The sequence below is a fragment of the Paraphaeosphaeria sporulosa genome, assembly GCF_001642045.1.
Source record: "Paraphaeosphaeria sporulosa strain AP3s5-JAC2a unplaced genomic scaffold CC84scaffold_2, whole genome shotgun sequence".
NCBI classification, from domain to species: domain Eukaryota; kingdom Fungi; phylum Ascomycota; class Dothideomycetes; order Pleosporales; family Didymosphaeriaceae; genus Paraphaeosphaeria; species Paraphaeosphaeria sporulosa.
In genome coordinates, this window is record NW_017253361.1 from 4,270,013 (window position 1) to 4,284,641 (window position 14,629).

At 53.9% G+C, this 14,629-nt stretch overlaps 6 protein-coding genes across 6 annotated transcripts; 2 read left to right on the forward strand and 4 right to left on the reverse strand.

Moving 5' to 3' along the window:
• The first annotated feature begins 779 nt into the window (after positions 1–779).
• On the forward strand, positions 780–2,932 carry CC84DRAFT_495861 (uncharacterized protein). Its single transcript, XM_018186524.1, has 4 exons — positions 780–992; positions 1,051–1,314; positions 1,373–1,676; positions 1,726–2,932. The coding sequence occupies exons 1-4, from the start codon at positions 965–967 to the stop codon at positions 2,651–2,653; spliced, it is 1,524 nt and encodes a 507-aa protein (XP_018041176.1). The 5' UTR covers positions 780–964; the 3' UTR covers positions 2,654–2,932.
• A 321-nt stretch (positions 2,933–3,253) lies between these two features.
• Positions 3,254–4,771, forward strand: CC84DRAFT_1161662 (CNVH-domain-containing protein). Its single transcript, XM_018177798.1, has one exon. It carries the CDS (start codon positions 3,401–3,403, stop codon positions 4,463–4,465), a length of 1,065 nt encoding a protein of 354 aa, XP_018041177.1. The 5' UTR covers positions 3,254–3,400; the 3' UTR covers positions 4,466–4,771.
• A 185-nt stretch (positions 4,772–4,956) lies between these two features.
• On the reverse strand, positions 4,957–8,143 carry CC84DRAFT_1139645 (eukaryotic translation initiation factor 2C 2; the record flags this gene model as incomplete). Its single annotated transcript, XM_018176248.1, has 4 exons — positions 4,957–6,444; positions 6,492–6,739; positions 6,787–7,873; positions 7,955–8,143. 4 exons carry the CDS (start codon positions 8,141–8,143, stop codon positions 4,957–4,959), a joined length of 3,012 nt encoding a protein of 1,003 aa, XP_018041178.1.
• A 1,397-nt stretch (positions 8,144–9,540) lies between these two features.
• Positions 9,541–11,328, reverse strand: CC84DRAFT_1203152 (uncharacterized protein). The gene is made up of 2 exons (XM_018181810.1): positions 9,701–11,328; positions 9,541–9,649 (listed from the first exon to the last, which is right to left on the reverse strand). Exons 1-2 carry the CDS (start codon positions 11,269–11,271, stop codon positions 9,550–9,552), a joined length of 1,671 nt encoding a protein of 556 aa, XP_018041179.1. The 5' UTR covers positions 11,272–11,328; the 3' UTR covers positions 9,541–9,549.
• Positions 11,329–11,366: 38 nt separating this feature from the next.
• Positions 11,367–12,924, reverse strand: CC84DRAFT_1214108 (uncharacterized protein; the record flags this gene model as incomplete). Its single annotated transcript, XM_018182604.1, has 2 exons — positions 11,367–12,823; positions 12,870–12,924. 2 exons carry the CDS (start codon positions 12,922–12,924, stop codon positions 11,367–11,369), a joined length of 1,512 nt encoding a protein of 503 aa, XP_018041180.1.
• An 894-nt stretch (positions 12,925–13,818) lies between these two features.
• Positions 13,819–14,352, reverse strand: CC84DRAFT_1113410 (uncharacterized protein; the record flags this gene model as incomplete). Its single annotated transcript, XM_018175352.1, has 1 exon — positions 13,819–14,352. A coding segment is annotated over exon 1 (390 nt), but the record flags the coding sequence as incomplete, so codon positions are not given.
• Between the last annotated feature and the right edge of the window lie 277 nt (positions 14,353–14,629).

Here is a 14,629-nt window from a genome sequence, read left to right on the forward strand (position 1 = left end):
GCTTCACCAGTAGCTCAGCTTCGTAATCTGCGATAGACATGGTCCCGAAAAGAATTGCAGCGGGAAAGAAGATACCAGTACGGATTAGACCGCTCTTGCAAGCTGTTGATCATGTCCTACAGTTGCGAATGATGGGACATCAATACGGAGCCCCACTACGTGCGTATCTATTTCGGCATGCACTGCATCCATGTACCGTAACAATTGGAATTTGAAACATACCTTTGGAACGATTCCACGGCTTCAGAAATACAATCAAGACTTTACAGAAACATCGTGCCCTCCGTCTTCTCCATCGAGCGTACGACAAGACCCTTGATGATCGCGTGAAATTAGACCCGACTTGGCTAAGTCGCTAGTCATCTCGACTGTACAATGCCTACTGTATGAATCTGGGGAATGTAGACTTCGCTAAGAATATCTTATAAACTGGCACGTGCTCAGACTTCCACTTCTTCCTCATACGGGAAGAACGTAGCAGATGACGTCTGAGGTGTCAGCGAATAGGGCGTTACCCTGGCTCATGTCAGCATGGAGACCGGAAATGAGCTGAAAGCTTGCCAATTGGGTCATCAGCAATTGCGAGTAATTTTAATTCCTTGAAAGTGCCTACAATCTTGACCCACCGGTCTCTCCACTATCAATGTTAACGTTCTGCAGGCGGGCACGTGATGCAACTCGCAAACTAGTACCCCAGCACCTTACCCGATGATTCAGCCGCTCCTTCGGCCATAAGTCGCTAAACCACAAATAGCATACAATAGATCTTGGCATGTGCCTGAACAACCTGTTCATGAGACTCATGTTCGCAGAGGCCGTGCCTTCCCTACAGCATACCGTTTTCGGCAGGGCCTTTACCATACCGACAGGTTACACTGGCCAATAAGCGTAGAACCCCTTGCGGTCCAGGTAGTCTACCAACCAGACTCGAGTTCAGAAGCTCCCAAGCCCCACTTCCCGATTAATGGCTACAGGGAAACGCAACACTGGCAGTAAGCTTCCCCCAAAAGTACTGTTGTTGATTCGCCATTGCTCAAAGCGCATCCACAGCAGACCTGCCATTCATTGTATCGGTGGGTCAAGCCAAGGTGGACCCAGCGAAGCGGAAATTTATTCGAAGCCATGTCATGCGAGGAAAGAACCGAACGAAGGAGCCAAAACCACAGGTGAATTCAACGGATAGAACTGGGCTAAACGCGACATCTTCCTCGAGCAGTGAATCCCAGAGTATCTCACGATGGTCGTGCAGCAAGTTTTCTGGCATCCGGTTCGCTGATACAATCGAACCTGCTTTTGTAGAAGACATCTTCACGTGTAAGCAACTACTTGGTTCCTTTCCAATGGCGAGTGCCCAATCCTGATGCCAAACTAGTGCTCTCGGTGTCCTCCAAAGCAATGTTCTTATTAGACCAATGCATCATTCCCAACGAAGATGGTTTCCTGCAGGCATGGATTTCGCCTTTGCTCTCCGATCCAGCTTACCTGCATGTTGCCTGTGTGACATCGCAGGCGTTTTTCGATAACTATGCTGGAAGGACACCAAGTGCTGAAGCGCGACGTCAGGAATTTACTTCTTTCGATAAATCCATTCGAATCCTCTCGAAACGAATCGCGACTAATGACCGGAGCGAGGTATTGGCCGAGTCCAACTTGATGACAGTGCTGTTATTGTCTGGGTTCGTAGTCTTTTGAGTCTATCCTTTACCTGCTAATCGATCTTCCCAGCTACTCTTACGCAAGAGGCGACCACAAGGCTGCACACCAACACAATGTTGCCTTGATCAAGCTTGTCAAACTTAAAGGCACACAAGAAACCCTTCGATATTCTCCCAAGATCCTGGTTCAGGAGATCGTGCGAACCGACTTTTGTATCTGCTACGAAAACGGCCAGAGACCAGCGCTCTTCACGTACGAGGCGATCCCTTGGCCTCTGATCTTGCCACCGACAGATGTCATCTCCAGCAGAGATGCCGGTCACATAGAAAGCAGACTAGATCCAAAACTGTCATCAGTTTGGGCCGCGATGTCGCATTTCTGTGCAATGATGAATATCGCCGCACGCAACCCCACTGCCCGAGTAACCGCAGAGACGTTTTTGCAAGCCATGAGTTCTATTCTATACCGCCTCCTCCATTTGCGCTTCGAGGAAGACACGCTCAACGAGACTTTTCGACTGGCTATATTGGCCATTGCAGCTCCCACTTTCCTGGACTGGAAGACGGTCTATTGGCTGAACGGCCATTTCACACTAGTCTGGCGTCAAGCCTTGGAGACCGTCCTCGCTGAATCCACGTTCACTCCACGAGATCGAGTATGGCTGCTCATGGTTGGAACATTATCTTTTGCGCACGACCTAGACTTTCTCGCACGCCTCATTGACGGGCTGCGAACACTCACAGAACATTGTGAAATATTGACGTGGAACGCTTTGAGAGAGCTGCTGGGCTCCTATATGTGGATAGGGACGTTGTTCGACAAACCCGGGGCTGGTGTCTTCGAGGCGGTATCAGCGGACACAGGTAAGACTCTGTCCCTCACTCGTCGCTACAATGGCGAAGACGAAGTAATGGAACTTTTGGACACTAGGCCATACTCCAAGAACCTGAAGCATCCTTCCCGCCGTAATGATCGAGAATACAAGATTCGCGTTTAGGAGGAGCCAGCACGTGGAGACGAAAGTCCAAACGCATATCATGCAACTTGCATCAGAATTAGCGAACTTCACTTGTTACAGGCTCCAGGAATTCTAGACTGTGCCTCCGTGGTCTCGTCGCTCTGAGTCAAGATGGCATCGGTGAGCTCGTTGCTACGCGACTAGCGCAGTCTCTCCCTCGATGTTGTGTACATACAGTCACTACAAGGTCAATCCATCTAAAGTCGATACCAAAAGCTAGAATGCCATCTCTGGGCATTGTAATTGAAACCTTGTCCCTTGAATATTGTCTTTTCTATTAGCTAAATCGCACCTCCGAGGCGGTGACCTGGACATCCGCCGCCGAGCCGTTCTATCCGTAGCACGTAGCACTGTTCGCACAAGCATCAGCGGAGCGATATCGCGCCATGCCCCCGAACGCGCGATTGGACCAGAAATATCTAGATGCGGTTTGGCCGGCATGTCCCCACAGCGATCTCACCGTGTCGACGTGGCGGTGTCTCAGGGGTGGGTCCGCTAACGCGATTGTGACTGGCCAGCGGGCTGGCTGCGCCTTCACAGAGCCACGCCGTTTGGACCAGGGGCGTTGCTACACCGATTCGCCGGGCATGTTTATATATCAGGGTCCACGAAAGCTGAGGCGGAAGTTCACACTTATCCTTGAAGAGCAGAAAGGTGCGATACACACATTTCCAAGTCTCAACCTCAAGTTTACACCATTTCAAACCTGGCCTTGTAACCGCCATCATGTACAACAACAACAACAACAACGGATACCAGCAGCAAGGTGGCTATCAGCAAGATAGCCGTCAAGGTCTCGCGAATGAATACTACTCCGAGGGCCAGGGCCAGCAGTATGGCGGAAACCAGCAATCCTACAACCAACCTCCGCCCCAGTACCAGCAGCAAACCTTGCAATACGGACAGCAACCTCAACACCATGGCGGCTATAACTCCCCTCCGCCAAACGAGTCCTACGGCCAGCGCGACAACCGTGACCCCGAATACGGTGCCCCCCCGAGCACCGACGGCCAAGAAACCTCGCGCGGCTTCCTCGGCGCCGCCGCCGGCGCAGCTGTCGGCGGATACGGCGCATACAAGCTCGCCGGCCCCGCGACCGGGCACAGCAAGACTTCCGGGCTGGTGGGCGCACTCGGCGGCGCGCTGACAGGGCACGTGATCCAGAACGGTGCCTCGCACTGGAAAGACAAGCGCGACGAGAAGAAGGAGAAGGAGAAGTGGGAGAAGGACGAGAAGCAGAATGGCGGTCGACGTGACAGCAACGAGCACCGCCTCGGGGGCAATTTCGCGGGCGGTTTCACGCGCTCGTCGAGGGACGTGCGGCTCGATGCGCACGGGGAGTTCAACCTGCACGCGCAGTGTCGGCGCGAGGATGGGTCGTGGCAGGGGAGCACGCTGTCTTTGAACCGCATTCTGGAGAACGACGACGGCAGCTTCCGGTGGTCGAGTGGGCGGCCGTCGGGTGGCTCGTCGGCGATTACGGTGCAGGCTGGGGATACGCTGCGGGCGATTGCCGCGAGGCATAACTGCGATTTCCATGAGCTGGCAAGACATAATGGGATTCAGAATGAGGACATGATATACCCGGGTCAGAGGCTGGAGGTGCCGGGTGGCGGGTACAGCGGTGGTGGTGGCGCGGCCAACTTTGGGGCTTCGGCAAGGAATGTAAGACTGGTGGAGGGCGGACAGGTGCTTGAGGGGGAACTGAGGAGGGGCGGGGACTGGGTGACGAGCAGGATTGTGTTGGACGAGAGGATAGGGAATAAGAACGGGTGTCTGGAGTTGGTGTAGAGAGCGGTTGGGAAGCTGTAGGCTCACTTGTCGTTCTAAGTTTCCAGGCGTATACTGTTCTGGCAGACCAAGGATCAAATCCAAGTTGACAAGCCTGCGTCAAACCATGGAGTAAAAAGAGAACCGACCACAGCAGCGCATGGAAAAATATAACCAAGTGTAATTGAAGACGTAGAGTGTGGCATAGGTAATAGTGAATGGGTTGAGTTAAGCTGCTAGTTATTTCCAGATATGCCAGTCCAAGGCCAACAGAGTAAATCAATCTATACAGGGACTTAAAAACATCCAGAATCAGATCCCAGTATATAGCAATACATTAGGTCACGTGCTGTCAGATGTGTAAAGTCAGATGTGGATAAGCGTCTTATGACGGACGCCTGTAGTTTGGAGACACAAGCTAGTAGATATGGAGGTCGAGATCGAGGAAGAATCCAGTCGTCGACCAGACCGGTGAAATCTTACAGTGCATGTGAGAGAGACGTGTCGTAGACCTAGATATAGAACATGGTGTCCTTCAAGTTGGGGTGGATCTGCACGTCATTCGCGTTCGCCGGTACGCCTCCTGGCGCAATCGAGCCGCCAGCCTGCGATGGTGCCGTGCTCGGCACAGGACTATCGAACAAGCTCGCCAGGTAGCATCTAGCTCGCTCGCACGCCAGATCGGCGTAGTAGGCGGGTGGGCAAAGGCTCACTGCCTTGGTAGCACGACCGAAAAGGTAGCACATGTTGTGCGTCAGGTCTTCGACGATGTCCGCAATGTTCTGAAAAGGGGGCGGAATCTGCTTGGCGTATATTTGCCGGAAAATTTCGTCGTGCACGATGTAGTAGTGGCAAGGGCGGGCGGTTCCTTGAAGCGCAGCGTGGGCCTGAAGGAAAAAGTCCCAGTTGCGGGCTTCCGTCACGCCACGGTCGACGACGGTGCCGGGCTTGGTATTGCCGGAACGGTCGCAGTCCTGCTCTGTGGTCGGGTAGAAGCGGGTCTTGTGACGCTTGCCACAGACGATGACCGTGATACGGGGAAGGCCCTTCTTGGTATCGGGCGCTGGGTAGACCTGCTCGCAAGCACGGCGGAGTTGGGCCAGCTCCTTTCCAAGGACCATGTCGTATTGTCCCTCGGACACACCATCACGGTAGACGAGGATGTTTTCAGGGAGCGCGGCGTGCTTGCCCTTCGTCTTCCAAAGGTCCAGGCGTGACTTGAGCATCTCTCCAACCGCATCCACTTCCTCCTGGCGTCCCTTCTGAACGCGCAGGACGGCTGGCCATTGGCTCAAGTACTTGTCAACCGAGGCTACCATCGCAGCGACAGATGGTGCATTGGATGCGGAGCCTGGCGAAGGATGGGTCACATCCATGCCAACGACCATTGTCTTATTCTGATCGATTATTGAGAGATTCTTCGGCTCGACAACCTGATTGACACCGCCGAGCTTCAGATTGACCTTCAATGCAACGTTGGCAATGTACTGATCGCGGCCTCGATCTTTGGCCAGCTTCTGAGCGACACAGCAAATGGTGTGGATACCGTACGCCTTGTCCGCAAGCGTCTTGATATGCTTGTAGAGTGGAATGCTCGCCTCTGGTAGAATGAGGACGAGCAGCTGCAGGCCAGCACTTTGCGCGCGCTTGAACGCAGCGTCAAGGGCTGGATCCTCCGCGTGAGTGATTGGGATCCTGTTGCCTGACATCGGTACACCTGCATTCATGCCGATCGTGATGAGACCCTGGCGGAACTCGTGCATCACCGCCTCCAGTTGAGGCTTTTCAAAGGGGTCGCGCCCTCCCTGCCAAGTGATCATCATGAATGACCACTTCTTGTCTGCGATCGTTGCACCGGTGTTGAACTTGATGTTAATCATGTTCCAACTCCCAAAGCGAGTTTCGGTAGGTTTGTTGCCCTTGTAGATTACCTTGGGGCCGTTGAGAACACGGCCAGGGACCTTGACGAGGCCTGGCGTGATCTGAAGGCTGAAGCTTTTCTGGTCAAGGTCAGCATGCGTTGAGGTCGCGGGATGCTGTGACATACTAAGAGAATGTTCGACTTCTCATCAAGACCGACAGTCTGGATACCCTGCTGAACAATCGAAGCCGCGTTCTCCCACGGCTTGCGAACAGCATGCTTGATCATTTCTTGTGTCTGGCGGCTGTCGAGCTTCGCCTTTGAGGGTTGACCAGGGATGACGGTGCAGACTTCTGCGGGCAGATACATGGGATTTTGACGGTTCCCACAATTGACTACGGGGAGCTCTGGGTGTTGCAAGACTCGATTGTACGCTGTGACATGTCAGATATTATTGAGCATCAGAGTAAGGGATGCGTACCTGTCCTGAAGAAGTCGAACACGCTGATGTACTTTCCACCAGTCGCCGGGCCTTCTTTCTTGCCGCCCTTAGCCTTTGCCTTCGTAGCATTCGGTCCACCATCACCCTCAAGCCAGAACTGGACGTCTTTGGCACCTGCACCATGGGAAAGGACCTTGGGGCGGTGAGGAAGACCGTGTCCATCGTCTTTTCTCGCAAGGCCGAATATCGTCTTGATTCGGGGAATCACTTGGCCGGCTTTGTTCTTTTTCTCGGGCAAGTGGTTGGTCTGAACGCGGACCAATTTGAGGAACTTCTCAAGGGATGCCGTGCTACGAGTGCCGTAACTGCCCATAAGTCCTGTGAGAGGTCCAGTCTTATAGAAAGCCCCATGGCTGACGTTGACGTTGACAAGGACGCGACAGGTTGCAGTGCGTACGCTCGAGAAGAAGCCGCGAATTACTTCTAGACCAGAGCCTAGGTCTGCTCGGGCAATGTTCTGGCTCAAAGAAAAAGTCTTAGATGACCCGATCGAGGCAAGGTTGTTGGCAGACTTGGCGTAATGGTTAAGAAAGATATTCAGCGCCTGGATGAACTCGTGCTTGTTCTCGACTGCGTTGCTCAAGTTCGTAGAGTTGAGGTAGTCGGTCAACTGTCCAATGCTCAGGCTCTTAACCCAAAGTAGACGGACCTTGTACGTCGAAGCTCCAGTTCCAGGCTCATCCTCTCCGTCGGAACGATACACAATATCGACATTGATCTGGTTTGAGTCGCTGATCTTCGTCTTAGAGATCAGTGTAGACTTGAAGTCGGTGGCAACATTGCCCTTGTAGGGAGAAACTTCCGCGGACTCCAACAACAGTTGCACGATTCGCTTGTGCTTGCGTCCGGCGGCCTCTGGGCTGGTGTGGATAGCATACTGATGGAGAACGAGGTTGGAGGGCGGAATGAGCTCGACATAGTTCGCTGTGAGAAGAACCTTGGCACCCCTGGTGCCAAAGCCCGGGCGAGTAGGATAATCCTCGCTCAGCTTCAAGGTGCTGAGGTCCAAAGTCTTCTTTGCCGCTGGTAGCAGGGCATCCTCAACCTGAGCAATCTTCGGATTCTGCTGTTGGTTGTTCCTGGACGCAATTAGCACGTTGATCACAGATCATTACTACAGGACTTCAACTCACGGAAAGACCTGAACAGGCACTGGCCCACCACCACGACCGCCACGCATGCCACCACCTCGATCGCCTCGAAAGGCTCCTCCGCCTCTATCACCTCGAAAGCCGCCACCACCACCTCCTCCTCGGTCACCACGGAACCCACCTCCTCCGCGATCACCACGGAACCCACCTCCTCCTCGTCCTCCACCGCGATGTCCGGTAGACATATTTGAATGGCTCGTTGAGATCTTCGAAAAGTCTCACTCGGTCGGGTGTGCAAAGAAAACACCGGCGTAGCACACTAAGTAACAAGTAGCAACCAACTGTGACGAACACGTTGAGGTACCAAAATAGCAGGATGTCACTGTGTCAATATGACATATGTATGTTGCAGATAGCACAGATGGGCAGGCTGGAGGATTGCCAGCCTTGACAGACGGATGATGATAAAGGGCCCACACAGCGGGAACGCGGGCGCGGCCACGGGTACGGGACGCGAGTGGGGTAGTGACAAGCGTGGGCGGGCGGCCAACTGAGTGGCAAGGGACGCGTGCCGATCCCTGCGCGGGCGCGTCAGGTCGCGTCGAGAGAATGATGTGTCTGTTCAACAGTGAGAGAGATGCTCAGGACTCAGCTTTGCAACTATGATGATGTCCGAAAAGGTTTGAGAGTGTCTTTGTCGTTCAGGCGTGGTAGCTAGGTACGCGGCCATTCTCACAGTTTGGCGCTGTATTCCATTTCCCATTCTGGCGGCTGCTTCACGAGCTGCGTTTGCTGAGAGCAACGAGCAGCCTCAGGTTTCAAGGACGTGCCATGGCATGTGAGTTGACTGGCTGGCGACTCACCGCATTCGGCCTTATCGCCAGCCCGTATCCGCCTTGCGCTGCGATACTTCCAAGGCTTCCACGAGGCTGTACTTGCAGAGTGCTATAATCAGCGCAGGTGGCCGCGAGGGTTGAAGGCCGATGCAGATGATGCGGACATGGTTTGCGTGCGAACCATTACTCCAGCACCGCTCTTCATTAATCACATCGTCCCTTCAGCGTTGCCTGTTCCACCCTTCAATCCATCTGCGACCTCATCACCTCTAGCGTCATCCCACATGCTTTGCGCAACCACACACTCCCGGCCCGGCGCGTAAACCGCGCAAATCACACCGCCACCTGTCCAATCTCACAAATGTTTGCCTCGATTGCTCACCATCTCGCATGGCTTGCTCTAGGACCATTGGCCGGGCCGCAGCAGGCCGCCATGTCACAAACATCTCGATTCATCATTCTACAAGCGAAGTGCTTCCTGTCTGAGGTTCATCGCCCACGGGAAAGAGTTGCCAGCAGACCGGAGAACAATCCAAAGTCCAGGCCCGGGGCCCAGTGATGTAGGCAGCAGCGTTTGTGGAGAAGGAGGAGTTGGTTTTGTGCGGACCGGTGAACGTCGCTTCCTTTGGGCGATGGCTTGTTAGCCCCCGCGTGTCACCACGTTGTGCCGCACGCCAATGACAGCCGCGATCATGTTTCTGTGGCGCTAAGACTCTCACGTGCGATGCCTGGTCACAAACGCCTGCGAATCTTGCTGCGCCACGCCATGGGTGATAGTATAAAGCTCATCAACTTCTACTTTCAGGGTGTAGTGTCTAATTTCTGGTCCACCAGCTCTGCATCCAGCCCTTGAATCGTTTCCAAGCTGTCTCGCGCCGGCATGGGCAGGTCGGCGCGCACTCGCCCGTATCCCTTCTAGGAGGATGTGAGATTCCGGTCTATCTTCTGAAATTTTGGACCCATTACCTAAGAACCTCCGACGCTTCCCTGGCCCTCATTCTTTCCCGCATCCAGCTCTCAAAGCGCCTCCAAAGCGGACTTTCTGCCGCTGGGACGCCCGTGTCCCAGTTAGGATCGGTCCCCAATTGCTCCATCCACGCTTTCTTAATCTTCATCCTCTCGTCTTCTGTAGCTTCGTCCCACTCTTGCTGTATCCGCTTCAAGCTGAAATCGTTCCTCTGTTTCATTTGCAACAATTCGACGTTGCGGCTTGCAAGCTTCTGCCTTAGTTCTGGCGGCCAGCCTTCAAATTGGCGTCCGGGAATGAGGTCGTTGACGTGTTCCAGAGCCGCATGCAGCGCCCACTGCCCAGACTGCGTGAATCGCTCGTTGCAATATCGCATTGGGCAGGAAGATGGTCCAAAAAAATCGTTGTGAGCAAAGTCGTATTGGTCGATGGCTTCGATCATCGTTAAGCCCAGACCGCGGCGTTGACATTCAATGCGTCCGTCTAGATATTTGACCTTCTCAAAATGCCCAACCGGTCCGCTGAAAACTCGCATGGGGATCAGAACTGTTCGGTAGGGTCGCCGCGGTGCGACCTTTTTCATTTCCCCTTTGTTTGATATTCGATACAATGCCCTCTCAATGTGCATAGGAGAATTGTTCGCTCGAATCCGACCGCGTCTAAACACAGGACTGCCGTGGGCCACAGCGATAAAAACAGCTGCATCGATGCCAGGTGGACAACTTTCCAAAAGGCGCCGGAGCCATGGTGATATGTTCTCCTGATGCCTGGAATGCTGAGCGGGCCTGTGATACATGGAATGACGAGCGGAGGTTTGGTACAGTACCACGCGCTTCACATTTGGGAACTTCTCTTTCATCACTTTCCAGAGTCTCTCTGCCGCGGCATCTCTAACTTGCGGAAACCACCAATCGCCTGCTCTAGGTGAGATGATACTGTCGGCGTCTACTCCGTAATCGATTTCAATGTTTTGTACCAGACGTAGAAAGGACATACTGTAGTCTATATGACCAGGTTGTCCACCTGTCAAAAGCCAGGACGCGTCGACTGAATAGTACGTGTGTGGATCAGAGAAGAAAATCTTCGATGCCTCAGCTCGTAGGAAAGACGACGTTTGCATTAGTTGTAGCAGGGTCATCCGATCGTCGGAACAAAAGTCTATGACGCGTAGTTGAAGCTCGGGTGGAAGTCGAAGCTCATCGTGCAGGTCACCGAGTGTTATCTTCGAGCTTGGAGCTATCGAAAAGCTGCGTGCATCGGTAAAGTGTAGATGCTGATTGAACAGTGTACGTTCTGCGCCCTCTGGTGATAGGTGGATTTTCCAGTTCAAAGGACTGCCGTCATTTTCTGAATCATCATCAATGTCCTCCCCAAGATGGATTGCCACTGCGTTGCGGATGAATTTGTGGCGCGACTCGAGACCAGCTACGAGATTGAATCGCTCTTCTGGCAACATGGTATGGAGGGAAGGGGTTTCAATGATTATCAGGCGCGTTTGACGTAGCGTGCCGCTTTTGTTGGTTCTTACTGGAGCGTGGTTGTTGCCTAAAAGGTCGCAACGAGAAGGCATCGCTTGCTGCTGTTTCACTGGAAGCACTGCCACTGCAGGGGTTCCAGGTCTTGCACGCTTATGAACTGTGGCACAGTGATGCGCATTGGTCATGCTCACCCAGTTAGTACTCTATTCTCCAATTTTCTCCTGCTGAGGGGCGACCCCGTGTGCCTGGCTCCGTCCACAGTAGTCTTGGTCGCATTCTGTCTCGCTCCGCTCGGCATATCGAACGGACTCGCGCGACTATGCGTCGAGCCAGGAAGACCTAGGTGCTGCCGTCCAGGCGTAGCTAATGGGTCAGTAGTCTCGTCGCCGGGTAGAGGCTGCGCAAGCGGATCTGCACAGAAAATAGCCAGCAATCTTTCTACAACATCCCGCAGCCGATCTGGTTGAGAATGCAGTGGCTTTGACGACATGTGCTTTCGGAAGGCCAGCACCGCGCTCTTGTACGTCTGGTGATAGATGAGTTTGTACTCTTCGTCTTTCGCGGCTTCTTCCGCGGCCGCTTCTTCACTAAGCTGCTCTTCGATTTGAATACCAGGTGCTAGAGAGCCTCGTCGGGACTTGTTCTTCTTACGCTGTTGTAGACCGTGCATGCGCATTGCGGTCATGACGACTCTGGAAAATGCCTCCTTGTTCCTCGACTCTGTTGTTGGCTCTTCTGGCTGCAGTGGGACGGTTGCGACCTGTGATAAGGCAGAACGCTTGGCTTGGCTTTCTGGAACCCCTTTTCTGCTCAAAGGTCGAATGTCGGAGCAAATGCTGGGTGATCTGGACAGCGGTCGGGACGAGGGCCGTGCCAGTGCGTTTGCAGAACCCGGTCTTGAGTCGGGAAATGACAGCGCCTTCGTATCTATTGAGAGAGACTTTCGGTGGCCCAATGCCCGCTGGCTTTCTTGACCCCTGGCCGCAGCAGCAGCGATGCTTTCTCCCCCCTTGCTGCGAGCCTTCTTCCGCGCTTGGGTAGCTTCGTCAAAGATATCTCGCTTTCGCTTTGGTGACGCGGGCGTCTGCTCGCAGGTGAATGCAGGTGGAAGGAATTGCGGCTCGACATGGGTACGTGGTTCCAAGGTGCTCAAGCTAGGCGACAGCGGTGGGTTCTCAAGTAATGCCGGCTTGTGCAGAAGGTCAGAAGATAATGGCAATGCATGTACTTTGAGCTCAGGCAGAGGCTCCCGATCTAGGATGGCATGAGAATGGTCGGGCGAGGAGGAGGGCGGTGTCGGCAGCGCACCATGAGCAGGCGCCGCAACTGTGCCATAGAAGAGGATTTCGGTGATTCTGGGCCCATTGGTATCCAGCTGACTCCCTCCCACTTGCACAAGAACACCAACAGGTGACTGTGCGCGTGCGCAGGTCCACCACCGACTTGCCTGTGCATCTCGAGGCGCGGCGGGTTTGCTGAGGAAGACCGAAGAGAACCACTCTTCGGTGTCTTCGCTCGTTGTCCATACCTCCAAGCTCGGTCCAGCAGCGAGATATAACGGTATTTGAGCAGAGTCGACTATGGCTAGAAAGCGCAGTGACGCTACCAGAAGGGACGCGGTGACGTGTGATGCGAGAGTAATGTCTGCAGCTGTCAGCAGCTATTAGGCTGCATCATAATGCTAGCGTACCTTTTATTGCCGTCTGATCGGGGAGAAGAATATCTCCGCTCCAGATATCGGCCATGATGTATGGGCGTCGAGGTGGGCGTATTGTCGAGTCGTCCTCGGGGCCAAAAATGACGCGTTTCGGCGCCACGCTAATTTCTACGCGTCTCCACGTGCCCAGGTGCTACCAATAGGCACACACGCCTTTGCATGGGCCTGTCCATGTCGAACTACAACGAAAGATCTTTTCTCTTTCATGATAGCTAATAGCAACGATAATTTAGGGATGCAACTTGACTCTTGGGCTGCTCCAGGACTGGCACACGGACGCCCGCAGCCTAACTACCGCTTCATCACCATCATGCCTTCGGCACCTTCAAGCTCTCATTGAAACCCGAAAACGCTTCAAATACCTCTCTGTGCAGCGTACCGCCTAGCCGCACATAACCCAAGTCTAACCAACGGCGGCAGCCTGCTCAGCACCGGGGCATCCCCGTCTTCCCAAAGTCATCGTAGTACCGCGACCACCAGTACGGCGCTGTCTGAGCACTCGTCACCAATTCCGTACACGTAAGCTTGTACCCCTCTCTGAACGCACTCGTCTCGTACGTCCTGTTCGTCAGGTTGGCGACATCAATGCCAACGCACCTACGCTGCTTTACGTTACCGCCTGCGCAGTGCTTATTGATGAGCTCGGGATGATACTCTGCCATTTCTAAAAGTTCTGATTCGCCTGTTCGAGGGTGTATGGATCATCAAGGGTGTCTAGAAAGAACATTGATGTTCGATTACAGCATGTGGCGTTCTGATGTTCGTCAATCGGGTTTGGAAGTGGGCTGAAAGGACAGATGTATTCAGGTGTAGGAAGTCGATCGATTGACAGATGCTCGCCCAATGGTCGTGGCTTCTTTTTTGGACCGTATGACCACGAAGCAGGGAACCGCGAATTACACCATTACTGCCTTCCTCAACCTAGCACCCCTACCATCAACACTCCCACAACGCCCATGATCCCCCCATACCCCCAGTGATTCCACTCCCCCTCGCCGGTCATCCCTTTCACAACCCACCCATCCACACCCGCGCACGCGCTCCCCAATACCAACAGCGCCCCCGCAACCCTCCTATTCCCCATCCACGTCGCCGCCAGAATACTCGCGCCGACGAACAGATCCTTCGCGCCGAAGAGGATCATGATGGCGTCCACGATGTCCGCATCCCGGGATGTTGTCGGAGAGGGGAGGCCGAGAGATGGGTAGGCGAGTCGCGGGTAGAAAGTGTAGGCTGTGCCGAAGCCGATGAAAATTGTGCCGAAGATGGTGGCGAAGAGGCGGAGGATTCTAGGGGGGTTGGAGGGAGGCATGGTGGGCGTGTTGTTGTTGTTGTTATGGCGCGATGAGCTTTCTGCGTGTGAATTGTATACGGGTCACTTGAGTGTATATCTGGGTTGAAGAGCTTGCTCTTGGTCGAAGAGGAGTGTTATGATGGATGTATATGCAGTTGTTGTAATGATGTCTTACAACAAAGAGCGATACACGCCCCTGCTTTTGTACCACGCGTCTCACCACCTTCGCGCGAAAGCACTTGACCGCGCGTTCCAGGCCCCCAACGCGAGGCTTGCACTGCCCGCTACTTTTGCGGTATGGTGCGTACGCCAAGTCATGAGCAAGGACATACATTGCGAGAAGCAAGGGCGGAAGGGCTGTAATTGCAATTTCCTGGCGCCCAGGGTTGGCATTCACAACTAATTCTCAAAAGCCGCAGAATCCGTTGGGGGCCGCCAA